The 17,021-nt window shown below is 38.9% G+C and overlaps 2 protein-coding genes across 2 annotated transcripts; both read right to left on the bottom strand.

Annotated features, from left to right (window-relative positions):
* Positions 1-115: 115 nt before the first annotated feature.
* On the bottom strand, positions 116-7,806 carry LOC139969142 (uncharacterized). The gene is made up of 5 exons (XM_071973970.1): positions 7,435-7,806; positions 7,035-7,155; positions 6,199-6,474; positions 3,564-3,668; positions 116-1,434 (listed from the first exon to the last, which is right to left on the bottom strand). The coding sequence occupies exons 1-5, from the start codon at positions 7,564-7,566 to the stop codon at positions 947-949; spliced, it is 1,122 nt and encodes a 373-aa protein (XP_071830071.1). The 5' UTR covers positions 7,567-7,806; the 3' UTR covers positions 116-946.
* A 2,866-nt stretch (positions 7,807-10,672) lies between these two features.
* On the bottom strand, positions 10,673-15,446 carry LOC139969145 (uncharacterized). Its single transcript, XM_071973973.1, has 5 exons — positions 14,996-15,446; positions 13,581-13,689; positions 13,079-13,333; positions 12,178-12,276; positions 10,673-11,620 (listed from the first exon to the last, which is right to left on the bottom strand). Exons 1-5 carry the CDS (start codon positions 15,152-15,154, stop codon positions 11,130-11,132), a joined length of 1,113 nt encoding a protein of 370 aa, XP_071830074.1. The 5' UTR covers positions 15,155-15,446; the 3' UTR covers positions 10,673-11,129.
* Positions 15,447-17,021: the final 1,575 nt, after the last annotated feature.

Here is a 17,021-nt window from a genome sequence, read left to right on the forward strand (position 1 = left end):
CATTGAATGGATGATACTATGTAACCCTGTCTACCCTCCTCACCCCGACTTCCCCTCCCCACACGCACACATTGTAAGGACACTTCCACGCAGACCGCCCTTATTATTTATATGGGGGTGGGGGTGGGGGGGGGGTTGACGCTTAGGTCTTACTTTTGGGGGAGCGAGATTGGCACCAATATTTTCTACATCTGTTGGATAAGACCGTACCGATCTCTGCATGGAACTACTCAATGGTAGGAAGTGAATCTTGTCAAAACAACTTATTCTCCTTATGCAATTGGTATAGATAGAACAATATTTCTATTGAATTACACATTGTAGGATCCAGCTCTATAGCTTGATTAATTTATGCGTGAAAAATTGGATGCAGATTTCTAAATTTGTCCTCCATTTTGCTTTTCTTAAAGCAATATCCCAAGTTTTTCGAGTTGAACATCATTTCCACCAATAAATATTTATAGGGAGAGGAAAAAAAGAGAGGAATAGAAGGTACGAAAAACTAAAAAAAAAAAAACAAGCATTATAGGATTGAACATAGTTTTAGTGTTAATTGCTATGTTTATTGTGATATTGAGCATGTCCTACACATGAAGACTAACAACTATGTTACTTAGTAGAGGGCTTCCATGGAAATAACCAGCAGCTGCGGCAACATGCATTAACATAGAAACTATAAGACCAGGGAGCACGGTTGTCTTCAGAAGATAACACACATATATAGACTACAAATGTGTGGTATTCTGTAAGACAGGAATCGGCTTCAATCTAGCTTATTACTCGATTGGGGAGTATTAGGGGGAACTTATCCAAATCAATAGTTTGGTATCAAACATCACATTCTGCCTTAAACACAATGATTATTTATAATTTCCAGTCAGACGCCAGTCTTATGAGTAATGGATTCTTCTGTTTCATCTCATCTGTTGTTGTTGTTGTTGTTTTTTTATTGAGTACAGACAACACAGGTAAGTTCATTGCCATTAGTGTATGTGCTAGGTGGCAGACCTGTTGACGAACTAGAACTTCTAACCTCTACTGGGTAAAAGAGGGCGCCATCGGAGTTACTCGTAGACGAAGATGACGTAAGAGTAGCCGAACGGTCCACACAAACCCATTCCGATCGGTAATACAGGTGAGCAGCTGCCATTAGAAAACCGTGGTACTCACGCTGCCAGTTATGCGGGCAGGTGCTACGAGCAGGTTGCATCAACACTGCACTTCGACCTGTAACTGAGCAGACGGCACATGCAACATCGCCATCATCCTTCCCAGAGAAAGGCGGGAAACTGACTATTTCATACTCAGATCCATATACGCGTCCACGCCAACTGCTTGTTTGAGAATTACTATTACTGTATTGGGGATCCCTCGGTAGACATAGGTAGTTAACACCTCCTCCCTCCACATTGTAGGCCGATCCACCTGCATATCCTGTTTTAAATAATGATACAAAAATCGCAAAAACTCGTTTGTTTCTTATGAGGATGTTTATTGTATATATATATATATATATATATATATATATATATATATATATATATATATATATATATATATACTTGAATCACAGTTTAATACTCGTTCATGCCATTTATTGTTCCCCAGATCTTCCCTTCTGTATGCACTGGCGGATCCAAGGGGGGGGGCCAAGGGGGGCCATGCCCCCCCCAAAGGTGAGCCAAAAAGTGTTTCCGAACATCCGCTAAATCATATGATTGGAAATTAAAAAAATCGAGAGGAATAGCATCAAATTTTGACTTAGCAACCATCATTTCTTTAGCATTTAGCATAATAGAGTATAAAACCTCCTTTACAGCATCATTTGAACCTCAAATTAGCCTATATTTCTTTTCATTGGGGCGAGCAGCGAACATTTTCATGCCACGGGAAAGAATGAATTATCACCTACTATTCAATTTATTGATGTTACACACAAAAAAATGCATATTTCTCAGAAAATTTTGGGTGACAAAACCTTTCTAAGTGCCACCATTTTACATGTAGGCATCACCAGGATTCCAAAAAATTCAAAAGGGGAGGGGGACACCCCTCCCCTTATACCCCTCCCCCAGGACGGCGATTCGTGGGCGTGGCGGTGGAACCGGGGGGGCTTTGGGGGGCTCAGCCCCCCCACTGAAAAGTTGAGGGGTGCATCTGCCCATTTTTCAATGCATACTTGTCGATCTGTCCGATGCACACGTATACTATATATATAGGTGTAATAATTTTAGTAATTGCTGGGGGACCCTCGGCCTGTCCCCTGGCTATAGACCACATTGTCACCCCAACCGCGTCTTCACGCCCCGTGAAAAGTGGAAGCAGTGAAGCAGTGGAAACAGTCAGGGGCGGATGCCCCCCCCCCCCCGACGGACTCAAATGGACTGCTGGCGCCCTTTTCAGCTTTTCACTACTTTTTACTTATTCGCGATTATTGACTATTTTATTGCGCTCTCATATACCTATTGACATTTGTCATATTCTGTTGGTGTAATTTTCCGACAAAATGGCGACGACACCTTTTTATTCTCCGTTAATCTGCAAATTAGCAAGGCCCGGAAGGGTCATTTCCTGCAATCTAGGGAGTATCTTTTCTCAAAAATTTTCTGTACGCTCCGCGCCGACTTGTAGTGGCGCTCCGCTTAGATAGTGTCGAAAGCGCCCCTACAGACCATTCTTGCCCCCCCCCCCGACCAATACCCCTAGCTCCGCCACTGCCCTTACTACACTCAAAACGTCATTGCGAGTACACTACGAGGAATAGCTACTCTCTTAAAACACCATCGAACATACAAATTACAATGTTTTTACAGACTTTTAGGTGCAATCTGAGAAATTGCAGGCTTGAGACCCATATTTTAGGGCTAGGTATTCGCAGCATTAAACACTCGGGAAGTGCCGTTTCCGGCCATCTGGTGGTTTGAAAAAACCCAAAATTTTCTTGTACGATCCGCGCCAACCGATGGTGGCGCTCCGCTTAGATAGTCTCCACACATTAGCCCCCCCCCCCCCCAATAATTTTTCTGTTCCGCCGCGCCTGATTCGTGGCATGGACCAGCATTTGCCTTCTCAAGAGTTGGGAGCTATGTAAATGTATGAGCATGAGGATTTAACAGTTTAACACCATTTTGCAGTTACAGGCTGGTTGTAAGAAATTTATAACCTATCAGAAATAAAATTTCTTGAGAAAGATGATCCCAACTTTGTTTTATAAATATTTTAGAAAATTACACCTGGGAAACATTTTTTTTAGAAGTAAATTAACATCACCATTGTACACTTTTGTCGCACCAAATTGCATCTGAGGGCATTCAGCAATAGAAAATTTTCCAAAGGGGAGGGGGCACCCCTTAGACCCCTCCCCCATATCACTCTAATGCCACTTTGGCCCCTCCCAAACAAAGGCCCTGGATCCGCCAGTGTCTGTATGCAAAGCATTATCAGCCCTACCCCCTTTCCCGGAAGAGGAAAAGAAAGGTAGGCAAACTTCAACAAACTGTGAGGCATAACCCATGAAATTGAAGGTGTGTATAATAATTGAGTGTTATAAGTACAACACATACCTGAATATACAAGTTGTGCACCACGGTGACAATGCTTGCTTCCCCATCGAGTATATACTGCCTTTATAATGATAACGTCACGTGCACCCGGAAGACCCTTGAGTCCTGTGAAATAATCAAGAGTATGATCAGTTACGCGAAACGCATAACATTGTAAAAAAAATGATGATTTCAAAGTGATAATAATAATAATAATAATAATAATAATAATAATAATAATTTTTTTTTTTTTTTTTGAAATTTTTATTTGCATCCATCTCTTCTGCACAACATATTAAGTTGAAAAGAAAGAAAAAAATCGCTTTATGACACCAAAAGGACATTTCCTTTATCAATAATGCAAAGAATCCCTTAGCAGTTTAATTTCTTTGTGCTTTTTGTTATTGATAAGTATATACATTTCAACACTCAAGAAAAATGAAAGCTTATGCTTGAAAATATCATAACTTGGAACGCTTTTGTTAATTCTGCAAAGGTAAATATAATATTTGGTATAAAACATTGTCAGGCTATACCATTTCATTTTTTTCTCGTAATCATAACCAAAACACACGTGTTCGTACTCAACTTCAACTTTTGAATTAAAGATTTCAAGATATATTTTGTTCCAAATATCTCCAACTGCGCTACAGCGCCAGTAAAGGTGGTCTAAAGTTTCAGTAGACTCGCCAAAAAAACTGCAACTTGGGTCGTCAATAATGTTAATTTTACTAAGAAAACTATTTGTAGTAATGATACGATGGATAAACTTGTACTGAAAGCTTCTTAATTTAGTATCTCTAATCTTGCTACAAGAACCAAAAATTTCACTCCAGTTTAAAGTGGTGCCTTTAAAATCATTGTCCCATTTTAAACAACCACGTGGTTGCTCAATACAACGGCTGTTAAATTTATTATAAGCATATTGACAAATCTTAGTAGTACCATATAGTTGCGCTAACATAACCTGCTGACTACATGGTTGCTTCGGCAGCTGCAATGAATATCTGGATGGTACCCACGTACGTGGAATAGAATGTATAATCCCATTCAGCTTAGTAAAGGGGAAGCTTGGACAATTAAATTTAGCAATAAAAGCAGTATACGATAGAGGCCTGCCAGACATGTCATAAAAATCCCGGACATAAAGCACATTTGAATTAAAACACTTCCTGTACCAAACTACTTCATTATTAATCTTGATAAAACTGTTGTTCCAGATAATCTGATCACCGTAATTCGCCACCGGGGTTTCAAAGGTGAGATCGCTCCAAGCACAACAGCAGTTGCGAAGAAACTCGTGTTTAACCTTGTTAAAAATATCATTTCCCTTGAAATTACAGCTAAAAAGAAAATCCTTACCAACGCTTTTCAAAAAATAGTCGAAAAGGACTTTCCAATGGCCAAAATTATGATCTGTATATCTTTTAATCCAAGTGATTTTCATACTTTTCATGAAATCATGCACGTTAATCATATTCAAGCCGCCTTCTTCCTGTGGCTGCATTAAAATTTTCCTCTTTATTTTGTCGCCCTTTCCTCTCCAAATAAAGTTAAACAGTAAACTATTTAGTTCCTTTAAAAATGATTCTGGAGGGTTAGGCAGAACAGAGAAGAGGAAAACAAGTTGTGACAGAGCAAAACTCTTTATGATAACAATTTTACCATAGGGAGTCAGATCACGAGGAGACCACATATTTAGGACACTTTTCAAACGTGAAAGTTTTGGCAAATAGTTTAAGGGAAAGAGGTCACTTCTATTATTCGTAAGTGTAATACCAAGAACCTTAATAGGACCATCTGTAAAGGGAATATTATAAGCACTCTGACCATTACCATTCTCATTATTATCGCCGATAGGAAGAATGTTAGACTTTTCGAAGTTGATCTTCAGACCAGAAGCTTGTTTAAACTCTGTTAGTATCTCAATAATAATAATAATAATAATAATAATAATAATAATAATAATAATAATAATAATAATAATAATAATAATAATAATAATAATAATAATAATAATAATATTAATAATAATAATAACAATAATGATGAAAACTTCAAATCGGAAATTTTGCAAGGTGGAAATGCCATATTCCCCATGAACCCAGTCCCTATGGAAACACACTAGAATACGCACCAGAACTATATCGCCAGTTTTTTGGGCATTTATTGTTTCAACAGATCCTTCCTTATTACCAAAATAATTATGCCAGCCTGTAGCCAGGAAATCTGGGTTGGAGGACAGCAACAACTTGTTAGACACAAGATAGGGACGCTGAAGGGGTGGGTTAGGTGGGTGCGGGTGGGGGTTGGTCGGTCGGTCGGTCGGGGGGAAGGGTAACAGTATGCACGGGAGTGGATGAATGGTATACGGGCATATCATTATGGACAAAAAAAAATCGTTCTTTATCATGACAAACAGTTCTGTGCTTTGTATCTGTGTTAAATTGATTACTGCAATATGCCGTACGCTGCATGTACGATAATTGCATTTAATATAGAAGTAACTATATACACACCATTTGTCATCAGAAATCTGAAGGTTTGGGCCGGAATTTGCACGAAGAATTAAATAAGATCTAACATTAGCTATGGCTCATATATAAGACGGCAGGCTTGCGAGAGAAAACAAAAATAATGCAATATGACTTCGTACCTCTTGAACCTCGCATTCCAGGAAATCCAGAGAGCCCAGCGTCTCCTTGTTTTCCGCGGTCTCCCTTTTGCCCTTTGGGTCCTCTAATAGTGGTACTATCTCCCCTCTGTCCTGGGTAGCCTCGAGGACCAGGGAAGCCTTTGTCGCCCTTTGGACCAATCTCACCCGGTATTCCTGGCATTCCGTCGCTTCCGGCCATGCCTGGAGTACCAGGAACGAGAATGTCCAGTTGATTGGAGCATTGGTTCCAATAACAAATCGCTACTTCGTTGATCGCTGGAAAAGATATAATAATAATAATATTACCTGAAAGTGTTTGGGTACAAATTTCTCCCTAAGATTGTAACATTATAGCAACAAACAAATGAGGATTAGTCAGTGTAAACCTGATATATGAGTGACGTAAATGGGTGAAAAATTAAGTTGCATCTCCTCGGCCATAATGTTCAGTAGATAGACGCGTCGTCGCAGTTTCGTGCAAATTATGCAAATGTATGTATGCATGATGACAAGTTTTCTGCCAATTAAATTTTTTTCGATAACTTCTCGAAATTTGTGTATAATGCTGGAGTTATTTGATATATATCTTTGTTTCTTTAAGGTGTTACAACTAAAATTTTGGATGTAACTAAATAATAAAAAATAAAAATAATAAAAAAATAACAAGTATTCCTCAATGGCTGCCTATTTATAAATTTGCATATTATAGCCAAGCACCTAAGAAGGAATAAAGGCAAACATATTTTCATGTAGTTATGTATGCTAATTTCCAAAAATGAAAACTTAAAAATATACTTGTTTAATACTTTATTAACATGTTTAAGTCAAGTACGTACTGGTTGAATTAGCGTCTGCATTTCGTTTCTTGCGATAATTGTTCAAGTCATACGTCCCTGTTAGCGCCGCTAATTTTTCTCGTGTAACGTTGTCACGTTGTATAAGTTGAGCTTGCATTTCCTACGAGTTAAAAAACAAAAAACATGTATTTAATTCTATCAAATAATATATTGTTTTATTAAAGCTTCATTGTACTCTTGTTAAAATATTTAAGCGAATTTATTACATTTTTGTATTTGAAAAACGTTTCTTATTTTTTTATAACGTTAATTACAATGTCTTACTTTTATATTATAAAACTGGACAAAGGTTTATAGAATATGCATAGCATTTCATTTAGTGATCAAAATACTCTACCAATTATGACGTCATAGAGAATTAATATATTAGAAATCTTACCTTCAATTCCTTCAGTAAATTCTTGATTTGAATCTCGTTCGATATCTGGTTAAAGTCATTCTCGGCGAGGGACATTGCGAAAAAAGTCGCAAAAATGCACAACAGTACCACCGTCTCAGTTAGAAAACCCATATTTTTGGCGTGTTTTTAGTTCAAGCTTTATCTAAAGTTAACCATATGTCCACTTTTATAATGGAAGATGAATTTGTCGATACAATATATGCTACTTAGAATGGTCTACAATCTTTCACCGATAAAAGCTGATGAGAAACTTTTCGAAGAAACCAAAATGTAGGTAATATGCTTATTTCAAACACTCCCAGGGTTAAGGAAATGTTTTGTAGTTAGTACTTCTCTTACAAAGGGAAGTACTTGGTTTAAGGACAATTATAAAAGAGGAAACAGCCTGGGCAGCAGAAAAGTCATATCAACTCATCTATTCTCAGGTAATAATATACTTGAATAACAAATGTATCACATTTTAATAATGGGAAAAACACCTATAGACGTTCCTTTGAATTCGTAAAATGACCCGAAAACGGAAGTGTTTGTAAAAAGTAATCATATTTTCATGAAAACCATTCTTCGTTCATGTTTGTTTTGCTTTTAAATATCGAAATTTGAGTAGAAAACAGAAGCTCAAAGTCAAGTTTAAAGTGAAAGCATTATTTGGCTTCGATAATCACAGTTGCTTTAAACAATTCCTCAACATTCCTATTTCTCTAAATCGGGGGCGACGTAAGAGTGTGCAATGATAAAGGTGTGTGGGTGGGTAGGGGGGTGATAGTGGTGGTGGGGTTGGGGATTGTTGGTTGGGGAGGGGGCACATATTTCTAAAGGCAGTGGAACATGCGACTTTCATGTGAGTGAGCAGACCACAAAATCCCCTCCAAAAGAACCCACAAAATTGACCCTCTCTGCATCGCAAATTCCCAGTGCTTGTTTTATGTTTCGTTAAAACACTTTTAAAGTACTATGTTGTCAAATTTTCAACAAGATCATATTTTAAATATCAAGAGTGCGGTAGTTTATTACAAATATAGGGAAAAAGGTACTTTTCATTAACAAAAAGAGGCTGTTTTTGTTTACGTTATTTACGTTTGAGGATTTCCAAAAACTGGTGGCCACAAGACAGTTTTCCCCCACCCCTCCACCCTACCGACTCCGCCGCTCCTGCTGCTCTAAAGCAACTTTAGTTTGGAATGATCGTAGGAGACGGGGGTGGAGCATCAGGCTGGGGGATTCCTCGTTGGTACGCCAAGGCTGTCACTTTATAATTGGTATAGTGATGATGAATTCTTGTTGTATCTTTAGAGACAGACCGCTTCTGTCCTCTCCCATGGATCATTAATTAATAGTCCATTAATGTTAATTAATAGTCCATATGGGGGAACCATCAAGTCACTCATTCTAATTAACCGATGAAAGCCAATGTCTCATTTCAGTGTAATCTCTACTATTTGATTTGATTTGAATTCCACAAACCGAAGTTCGTACCACTGGTGCTTTGAATCTGACAATTTACACAGAATAACCATTCTTTCCCAAAAGGACATTCTGTCCCAAAAGGACGAAACCGGTCGTGAAGTGGAATTTTCTGGTGTGTTATTCTTTATTTATTTACTATATATCTGTTATACCACTTGCTACACATTCATTTCTTATTTACGGCTTAATTGGCTTGCCTACAAAGAGTGGTTATTCTGTGTGAATTGTCATACCCAGGGGTGCACTCTGTGCAATCATAACACTTGGGTAATACGCCCTCAGTCACAGTTATACAAAGCCAATATATACGCTTTAACACACCAGTAGAATCACTTTGGTCGATTGGTACGGACTTCGGTTTGCGACACAAAATCCGGGGGTTCGGTTCCTACCTTCGCCTGATGAGTCCCAAAAGGACGAAACCGGTCGTGAAGTGGAATTTTTCTGGTGTGTTATTATTGATTTATTTACTATATATATCCCAGCATGGGATATATCTATATATATATATATATATATATATATATATATATATATATATATATATATCCCAGCAAGCTACAGTTCTACATCCCCTGCCCTAAAGTTGACCTCCGAGTCCCGGTATGTAATCCATCTATAGTCCGTGCCAGTGAGGCCTGGACAGCTGCAGAAAGTGAATCATTCATTTCCTATAGCAACATCCTATCACGAAGCATAACACTATGCAGGAAGAGCTTATGTATCTAACCGAATCAAACCTCTGCCAATATCTCGTGCATTAAAACTGATTCCATGCACATGGTGTAATTTGATAACCACTCTCGTTGATCTATGTTATGAGCAGAGATTGACTAATTTGGCTTGATTGAGTATTTTATGTTAGTCTTTAATTAAGGCCAAATGGTGCCGGAAGAATTGGTTGAACAGGTTCTCAGATGATAACATTGGACAGATACCAATTTGGATTTGCAATTGATCTTAAAACGTCAAATATCATTTTTTTTTTTCAATGCAAGTATTGACTTCGGTATTTTTTTTTATTTCGTTGTTGTTGTAAAATTACAATTTAATCCAATCGGAGTTATATTTGCTATCAAAGTGTGTACACTATACTGGAGTAGCAAAAGTCTTAATTTTTTTATTCATTACAAAGCAAAACATATTGATGCAATCTTTCCTCAAGGTAATATGAGAGTCAGTAAAGCTGTTTAAGTTTGCCCAACATTTCTGGCAAACTTACCTAGGTCAGGGAGAATTAACCAATGTTCATTCATACTTAGTAAAGATTCCTAAATCCTATTGGTCCATTCATGTCAGCTGACCGTGGTTAATCCTGTGAGTAACGCACGGTAAAATTACGGGGCATCACTTTAATAAATCTTTGGTTATATGTAACAAAAAATGTTTTGTTTGATGATTTTTCCTCCACACAAATGGTAGTGTATGAATCAACGGGGTTAATCAACGGTCTAGCGTGCGTGACTCACATGATTAATGCACTTCGGGTGTTAATGCTATCGCTGGATGCACTGGTGCTCCGCCCTCGTGCATCGCTTGCATTATCCCCCGATCGTGCATTAATCCTGTGAGTAACGCACTCTAGACCGTTAATTATCCCCTTATGGATATTGTTCGACAAATCAACGATTAGTAGCGATAGTTATTAATTATTAGAAAAATTTGAATTTTCCGCAAACACGTGATTTCACATTAAGTGTTACAACATACAAAATGAAATTGAAAACAAAAATAGGTAATAAACCACATCTTCCTTGGGATAGCTTTTTATTTGGCGATATCCAACTTTCCCCCACAAAAATTTCCAACAAATTGTTTATCTGAACATGGTAAATACTTTATTCAGTGCATAACGTCCTGTATGGAATTTATTAACTTAATGGAGAATATATTAGTCATGAATATAGGCCAAGAATGCCGGACGAACTGGTTGATCCCTATAATGTTCTATTCGCTATACTAGAATGTCCAGCTATTTAGACGAGTGTGCCATACAGGTTGCATCAGAACGGAAGAGGGCCCGTTGTCCAAGTATACAGCACAAGGAACGTCACCATCTACGTGTTAATACTTTATTCAGTTCATAACGGTCCTAGAGTTTACTGACTTAGCGTCACGGATGAAACTAAATACACAGTCACCTATAAGGTGCTATTAATAAGATTCACAAGGTTTCTTGTAAGGTTGATTTTGACATCACAAAACTTTTAAGAGGTGCAGACAGAACACGTAAGTTCATTATTGGAACCATATTCAGTGCAGGGTAGGCCAGTCACTGAGCTGTGGCATTCGGACACCACAGGGTAAAAGAGCGCGCCATCCAAATTACTTAGGGATTCTTGCGTGGTCAGCTGGGCATTTTCATCTACGCAGACCCATTTGGTGCGATAGTACCCGTGATGCGACGCCATGAGATAGCCGCTGTATTCGTAGGTCCAGCCGTGTGGGCAGGTGTACCGTGCAGGTTGCATCAGTACGGACGAGCGACCGTTAACCAAGCATACAGCACAAGGAACGTCACCGTTGTCCATACCATTAAAGGGATCGAAGCTATTAACTTCGTATTCAGCTCCGTGGATTCGAGCTCTCCAACTTGACGTGGTACCGGGAACAGTATGTAGGAATTGTGGATCTTTAGGAAGACAGAGATAGTCCGCACCGCCGCCCTTTTCATTGTAGGCTGCTCCAGCAGCGTAACCTATGCGAAAAAAAGTAGGATTGAAAAGGAAGCAGCGTATTTGAGAACTATTGAGTATAGATATGAAAATCATAAAGTCCTGCTCCGTCTGTATTTGGAAAATATCTTAACACATTGGCTTTGAACTATGCAAGAGATGAATAATGTGATTAATTACAATATAAAACAACGATGCGTTTCAAACTATTTAGGAACAAAGGTATGGCAATGAAAGTTCGTCTGGGTGTGAGGGTAAACATGGGTGGGAAAGCATAAACACTGTTTAACACAAGACGTTCCTTATGAACATGACAATGGTTGAAAACTACAATACCTTCATGACAAAGAGTAAGAATGGGTTGCAAAGTTGTAAACCAACTAATATGGAACAAATATATAGGAACAAGTATAAGGAACAGCATGATAGCCTGGGCGAAAGGGTAAACTTGGGTATAGGGAAGATTTGGCTGGTGGGGGGGGGGGTTGGGGTGGGTGGGTGTAAAGAAACCACACAAACATTGTTAACACAAAACCTTCCTTATTATAGCAAGACAATGTTTGAAGCTATTCATTCTTACCTTCATAAACCAAATCTGTATCTCCGCGACAATCCTTTCGTCCCCATCGAATATATGTAGAGTGCACTGTTCCGGCGTTACTGGGATCGCCCTTGATGCCTTGGAGAAATCGAAAATTCATATTACACCTTGCGTTTTGGATAAAATTATCAGAAACATTTTCTTGATATTTTCTTTTATTCAAATGAAATGTTTGTATCAATCTTACCACTAAATCATGCTATATTGTAACTGAGAGTATATAAACCTAGATTTATATTTTCTCGGTTTGAAGACCTTAGTATGCTAAGGAGGGGAGAGGAGAGGAGAGGAGAGGAGAGGAGAGGAGAGGAGAGGAGAGGAGAGGAGAGGAGAGGAGAGGAGAGGAGAGGAGAGGAGAGGAGAGGAGAGGAGAGGAGAGGAGAGGAGAGGAGAGGAGAGGAGAGGAGAGGAGAGGAGAGGAGAGGAGAGGAGAGGAGAGGAGAGGAGAGGAGAGGAGAGGAGAGGAGAGGAGAGGAGAGGAGAGGAGAGGAGAGGAGAGGAGAGGAGAGGAGAGGAGAGGAGAGGAGAGGAGAGGAGAGGAGAGGAGAGGAGAGGAGAGGAGAGGAGAGGAGAGGAGAGGAGAGGAGAGGAGAGGAGAGGAGAGGAGAGGAGAGGAGAGGAGAGGAGAGGAGAGGAGAGGAGAGGAGAGGAGAGGAGAGGAGAGGAGAGGAGAGGAGAGGAGAGGAGAGGAGAGGAGAGGAGAGGAGAGGAGAGGAGAGGAGAGGAGAGGAGAGGAGAGGAGAGGAGAGGAGAGGAGAGGAGAGGAGAGGAGAGGAGAGGAGAGGAGAGGAGAGGAGAGGAGAGGAGAAAAGAGGAGAGGAGAGGAGAGGAGAGGAGAGGAGAGGAGAGGAGAGGAGAGGGCACTCGTTAAAATATTTACCTGGTACTCCACGTGGTCCAGGAAGGCCTGTGTTACCCATAGAGCCAGTTTCTCCCGGAGATCCAGTAGGTCCAGTTGATCCTTTGTCTCCTGGCATGCCATGTTCGCCCGGCTCTCCAGGACTTCCTGCGGGCCCCATTTGACCGGGATCTCCCATAGGACCCCGCTCTCCTGGGATTCCGTTTTCTCCTACGTGGCCGTCTGCCCCTCTTCTACCTGGAATCCTCATTGTTCTCGATTCGTCACAACATCTTACTATAAATGATAAGAACAATAAATAATTATTGCAGCTAGGATGTGTTCTGTGATTTAACTGTTTGTTTCGTATAATGTAGTGGACTACTTAACATCTTAATCCACCTCCACCCTTTAGTGCAAAATGGGTGATAGCGCCCGTGGTGGAAGAATGTCCGACGGGACGGATGAATGCATGGCATGATGAATGAATGAAGCAGTAACCATAGCATGCATACACTGTATGATTAATAAATAATTCTCTTACCATCGGGATTTTCGTCGACATTGCGCTTGCGGCGTTGACTTTGTTTCGATATATCGTCAAGTATCTTCCTTGTGTCGTCACTACGGCGTAAGAGATCAGAATAATGGTCCTAAATGAGTAAAATAACGAGATATCAAAACTGATGTCTAATAACATCCTTTGTGCAGATGAAAGGTTGTGGTAAAAATGTAGTATTATACAGACGTTGAAACATTCCAAATAATATGGTTTCTACCGATCGGTGTTTGCACAATTTAATCCGCTGAAAAAACCTATTACGAGCTGTTTAGAGAGATAAATGCTTTTAGTATGCAAACCTACAAGATGGGTAGATATGACGAGAGGTTGGTGTAATAGAGTTGAGTTTACAGTAAACAGTTTTCATAGAATAATATTGGGAAACGTCGTGGTAGCAATATTAAATTTGATTATATATCAGTATATTGTAATGGTGTTGTTTTGTTGTCATTGAACTGTTAGAGTGGTATCGTGGTATGGTAATCATAATACTATGTGTCTTTTTGGTTCTACCTGCATATTTCCAGTATATGTCACGGGGATATTTAACATTTTGAAGATATAAATGCTATGCCTCTTCTTGTCTTGGTTATGTTATTGGAAATTTTATTGGTGGACAGTTAAAAAACGGCGAAGAGGCCTCATCAAATGAAGTTGGAGGAAAACATTCAAATTATTGCTGCTTATTAGGTCACTTTGGTATTACAAGACAATGCAATTGAACATCATGCCGGCCCTATCAAAAGGTGAGATTATACATAAATTTCTCAAACGTTGAAAAATATTGGAGCTTGAGGAGTTGTATAACTTAATTAAAAATATGCGAATTAAGGGACATTTGCACAATGTATTGAGAAAACTTGTAACCAATGAAGTTATGAAATGTAACTTCTCTCATTGTGATATGATCATAGCTACAGGTGTGTGTGTGCTTCAGTCAGAGCAAGTGCGCCTTGTAAGAAAACTTGAGATTGATAACACTTATAAGAATGTTAACAATTGTAGCACTAAATAACAATGACAACCTGGTCAACATTGATAACATTGATATCACTTAGTAACACCGTACATCTCGGCAATGTCATCAATATGAAGTAGCTACGTAAACCCCGTGCACAATTGTTCAAATAAGGTAATGTTTCATTTAGCGAGGATTTTCTTCATGTTAACATTGAATCATATAAAATGAGTTATGTGACGTAAACTACAGTACTCGTAACCATTTTTAACGTACCGATGTTTCGGTCCATTTATTAGTTAATTAAGTAATTAATTAATACACTGTCTTGGAAATAATCAAACAGATTAGAGAGGCCTATAAGAGATATCTCTCTTCTCAAAGGGAACAATAAACAACTATACTTAAAAGCATCACAAAATGACATAAGGACACTCACTTTCAACATCTTCAGTCGCCTTAGAACTTCATCTGTATCTTCGGCGTCATTTTCTGGAAATTCGAGAGCTTGGTTTTCCTTAGTTTGGATAGGATCCGCGAAGGACGAGATAGAACAGAGGACTATGCCAAATAAACTGGCAAGTAGTATTTGATTCATAGTCACGGCAAATTAATCGATTGAATTGTTAATTTTGTTAACCAATTTTGGTTTTCCACGCAGGAAAAAAAAAAGGTTTGAAACTAACGTCGAGATTGCAAAGACACGGGTTCACACTGTTAACTTATACTATCGCTGTTCCTGTTAAACTGTTGTTATATCATGCAGTCCCTTAGAAACGATTACGTTTGTAATTGATGTTGTAACACGAAACAGATTATACACTTAATCAGGAAATATGGCAAAATTATAGTCTTACAATTGAGATCGATGAACAGAACAGATTGAAGCGACCGCTTTACAAGGAACAAACGAGCGCGATATATAAAGGTCATCTGTCTTTGCTCCCATATTTGAGCACTCTAAATCTGCTAGAAGTATTCAACAACAACAACAACAACAAAAAACTCTCTGGGAGGTTACGGGCCTCAAATTCGTTCCCAGAAATTGAAGATTGTTAACAGAGACGATCAAATATCTCGGTGCGGATAATAACAATGAGTGTTGCAATAAAATAATTGATCATGGGTGGCCTATATTTGATTTTCTAATATATGCTAGACAAAATACTGATAACCTTTAACCTATGGCAACATAAATAGTGATTCCAAACACTATCCTACTCATAGATAACGCTGAGACGGAAACGATTTGAAATATGTCAGGGCTCGGGGCCACGGCCCATGTGGACCCGCCATTACTTCTGGCACTGTGTTGGCCCTGAATAGAACAGTCAGGAGGCATCGGGAACCTTTACCCATTGAAATTACAAAGACAAATATATGTCTTACATAGTTCGTTTTGTTAAAAAGAAGCTAAACTAATAAGTATATGTACCGTCAAATCGGTGTGTTTGTTGGTGAATAATCGAAACGTTATAAGTTTATAACTGAAATTATTCTTTAGATCGATATACGGTATGACAAAATATTCTTTATTCTCTGGCCGGTCCAGTTTCCATTAACTCTTCTCGTAGTCATTACAGACCGAATTAATCAAAATAGGCTTTATACATTCCTTATGATGAGGATTATAAATTAGTCGAAGAGTTCGAAAACTGATCTGTTCAAAGTTTTTTGTACTGTGGGGAGGAGGTGAGAGAGGAGGAGAGGTGAGGAAGGGGGCTAGGATTGTATAGTGGGTAACTGTTTTTGTTACGAGCAAGATTTCCTGCTCATTATTTCTATATATGGAATGTGGCAACTAACCAATTTGTTTATTAATTCTGTAAATGCAAGTGAACTTGTTTCATGCACATGAGCTGTGCGTGATATTGGTTAATATTCAAAGCTATTACAGCAACCAACCTCCTCTCCCTTCCCACCCCCCTTATTTCCATTTCCTGACACAGTTCATTGACAGTCTTGGTCTTATATAGAAGAAAATGTTCCAACCAAAAGTTGATTACGGCTTATGTCGATAACTAGATATCTTGTTAAGTAATAGCACATTTTGTGATGTACAAAATTGTCTCTTTATGATAAACACCCCCCCCCCCTCCCCTTCCCCATAAAACTAAGAAAAGTTTAAAGTTTCCGAAGTGCAGTTGTCACAACCGCAATAGTATCCAGGGATGTAATCGTGAAACCAGTGGCGCAATTCAGGCTTTAAACCAATGGAAAATTCATGATTTTGCACGGTGCATGCAATCTACAATAAATTGTTTGATAACTGTATTTTGCGCTGAAATTGCTACTTTCTGGTAATTGTAACGAGGTACCCCCACCAGGGTTCAACAAAGGTAACACAAAATAAATACAAATGATGATTTAAAGCTCTTTGCTAATATGATACCTTTTTTTACGACAAGACTGTGATCATCGTATTAAAATATATAAATTGTATTACGAGCCCTTTAGAAAGAGAA

Source organism: Apostichopus japonicus, chromosome 6 (genome assembly GCF_037975245.1).
Source record: "Apostichopus japonicus isolate 1M-3 chromosome 6, ASM3797524v1, whole genome shotgun sequence".
Lineage (NCBI taxonomy): Eukaryota > Metazoa > Echinodermata > Holothuroidea > Aspidochirotida > Stichopodidae > Apostichopus > Apostichopus japonicus.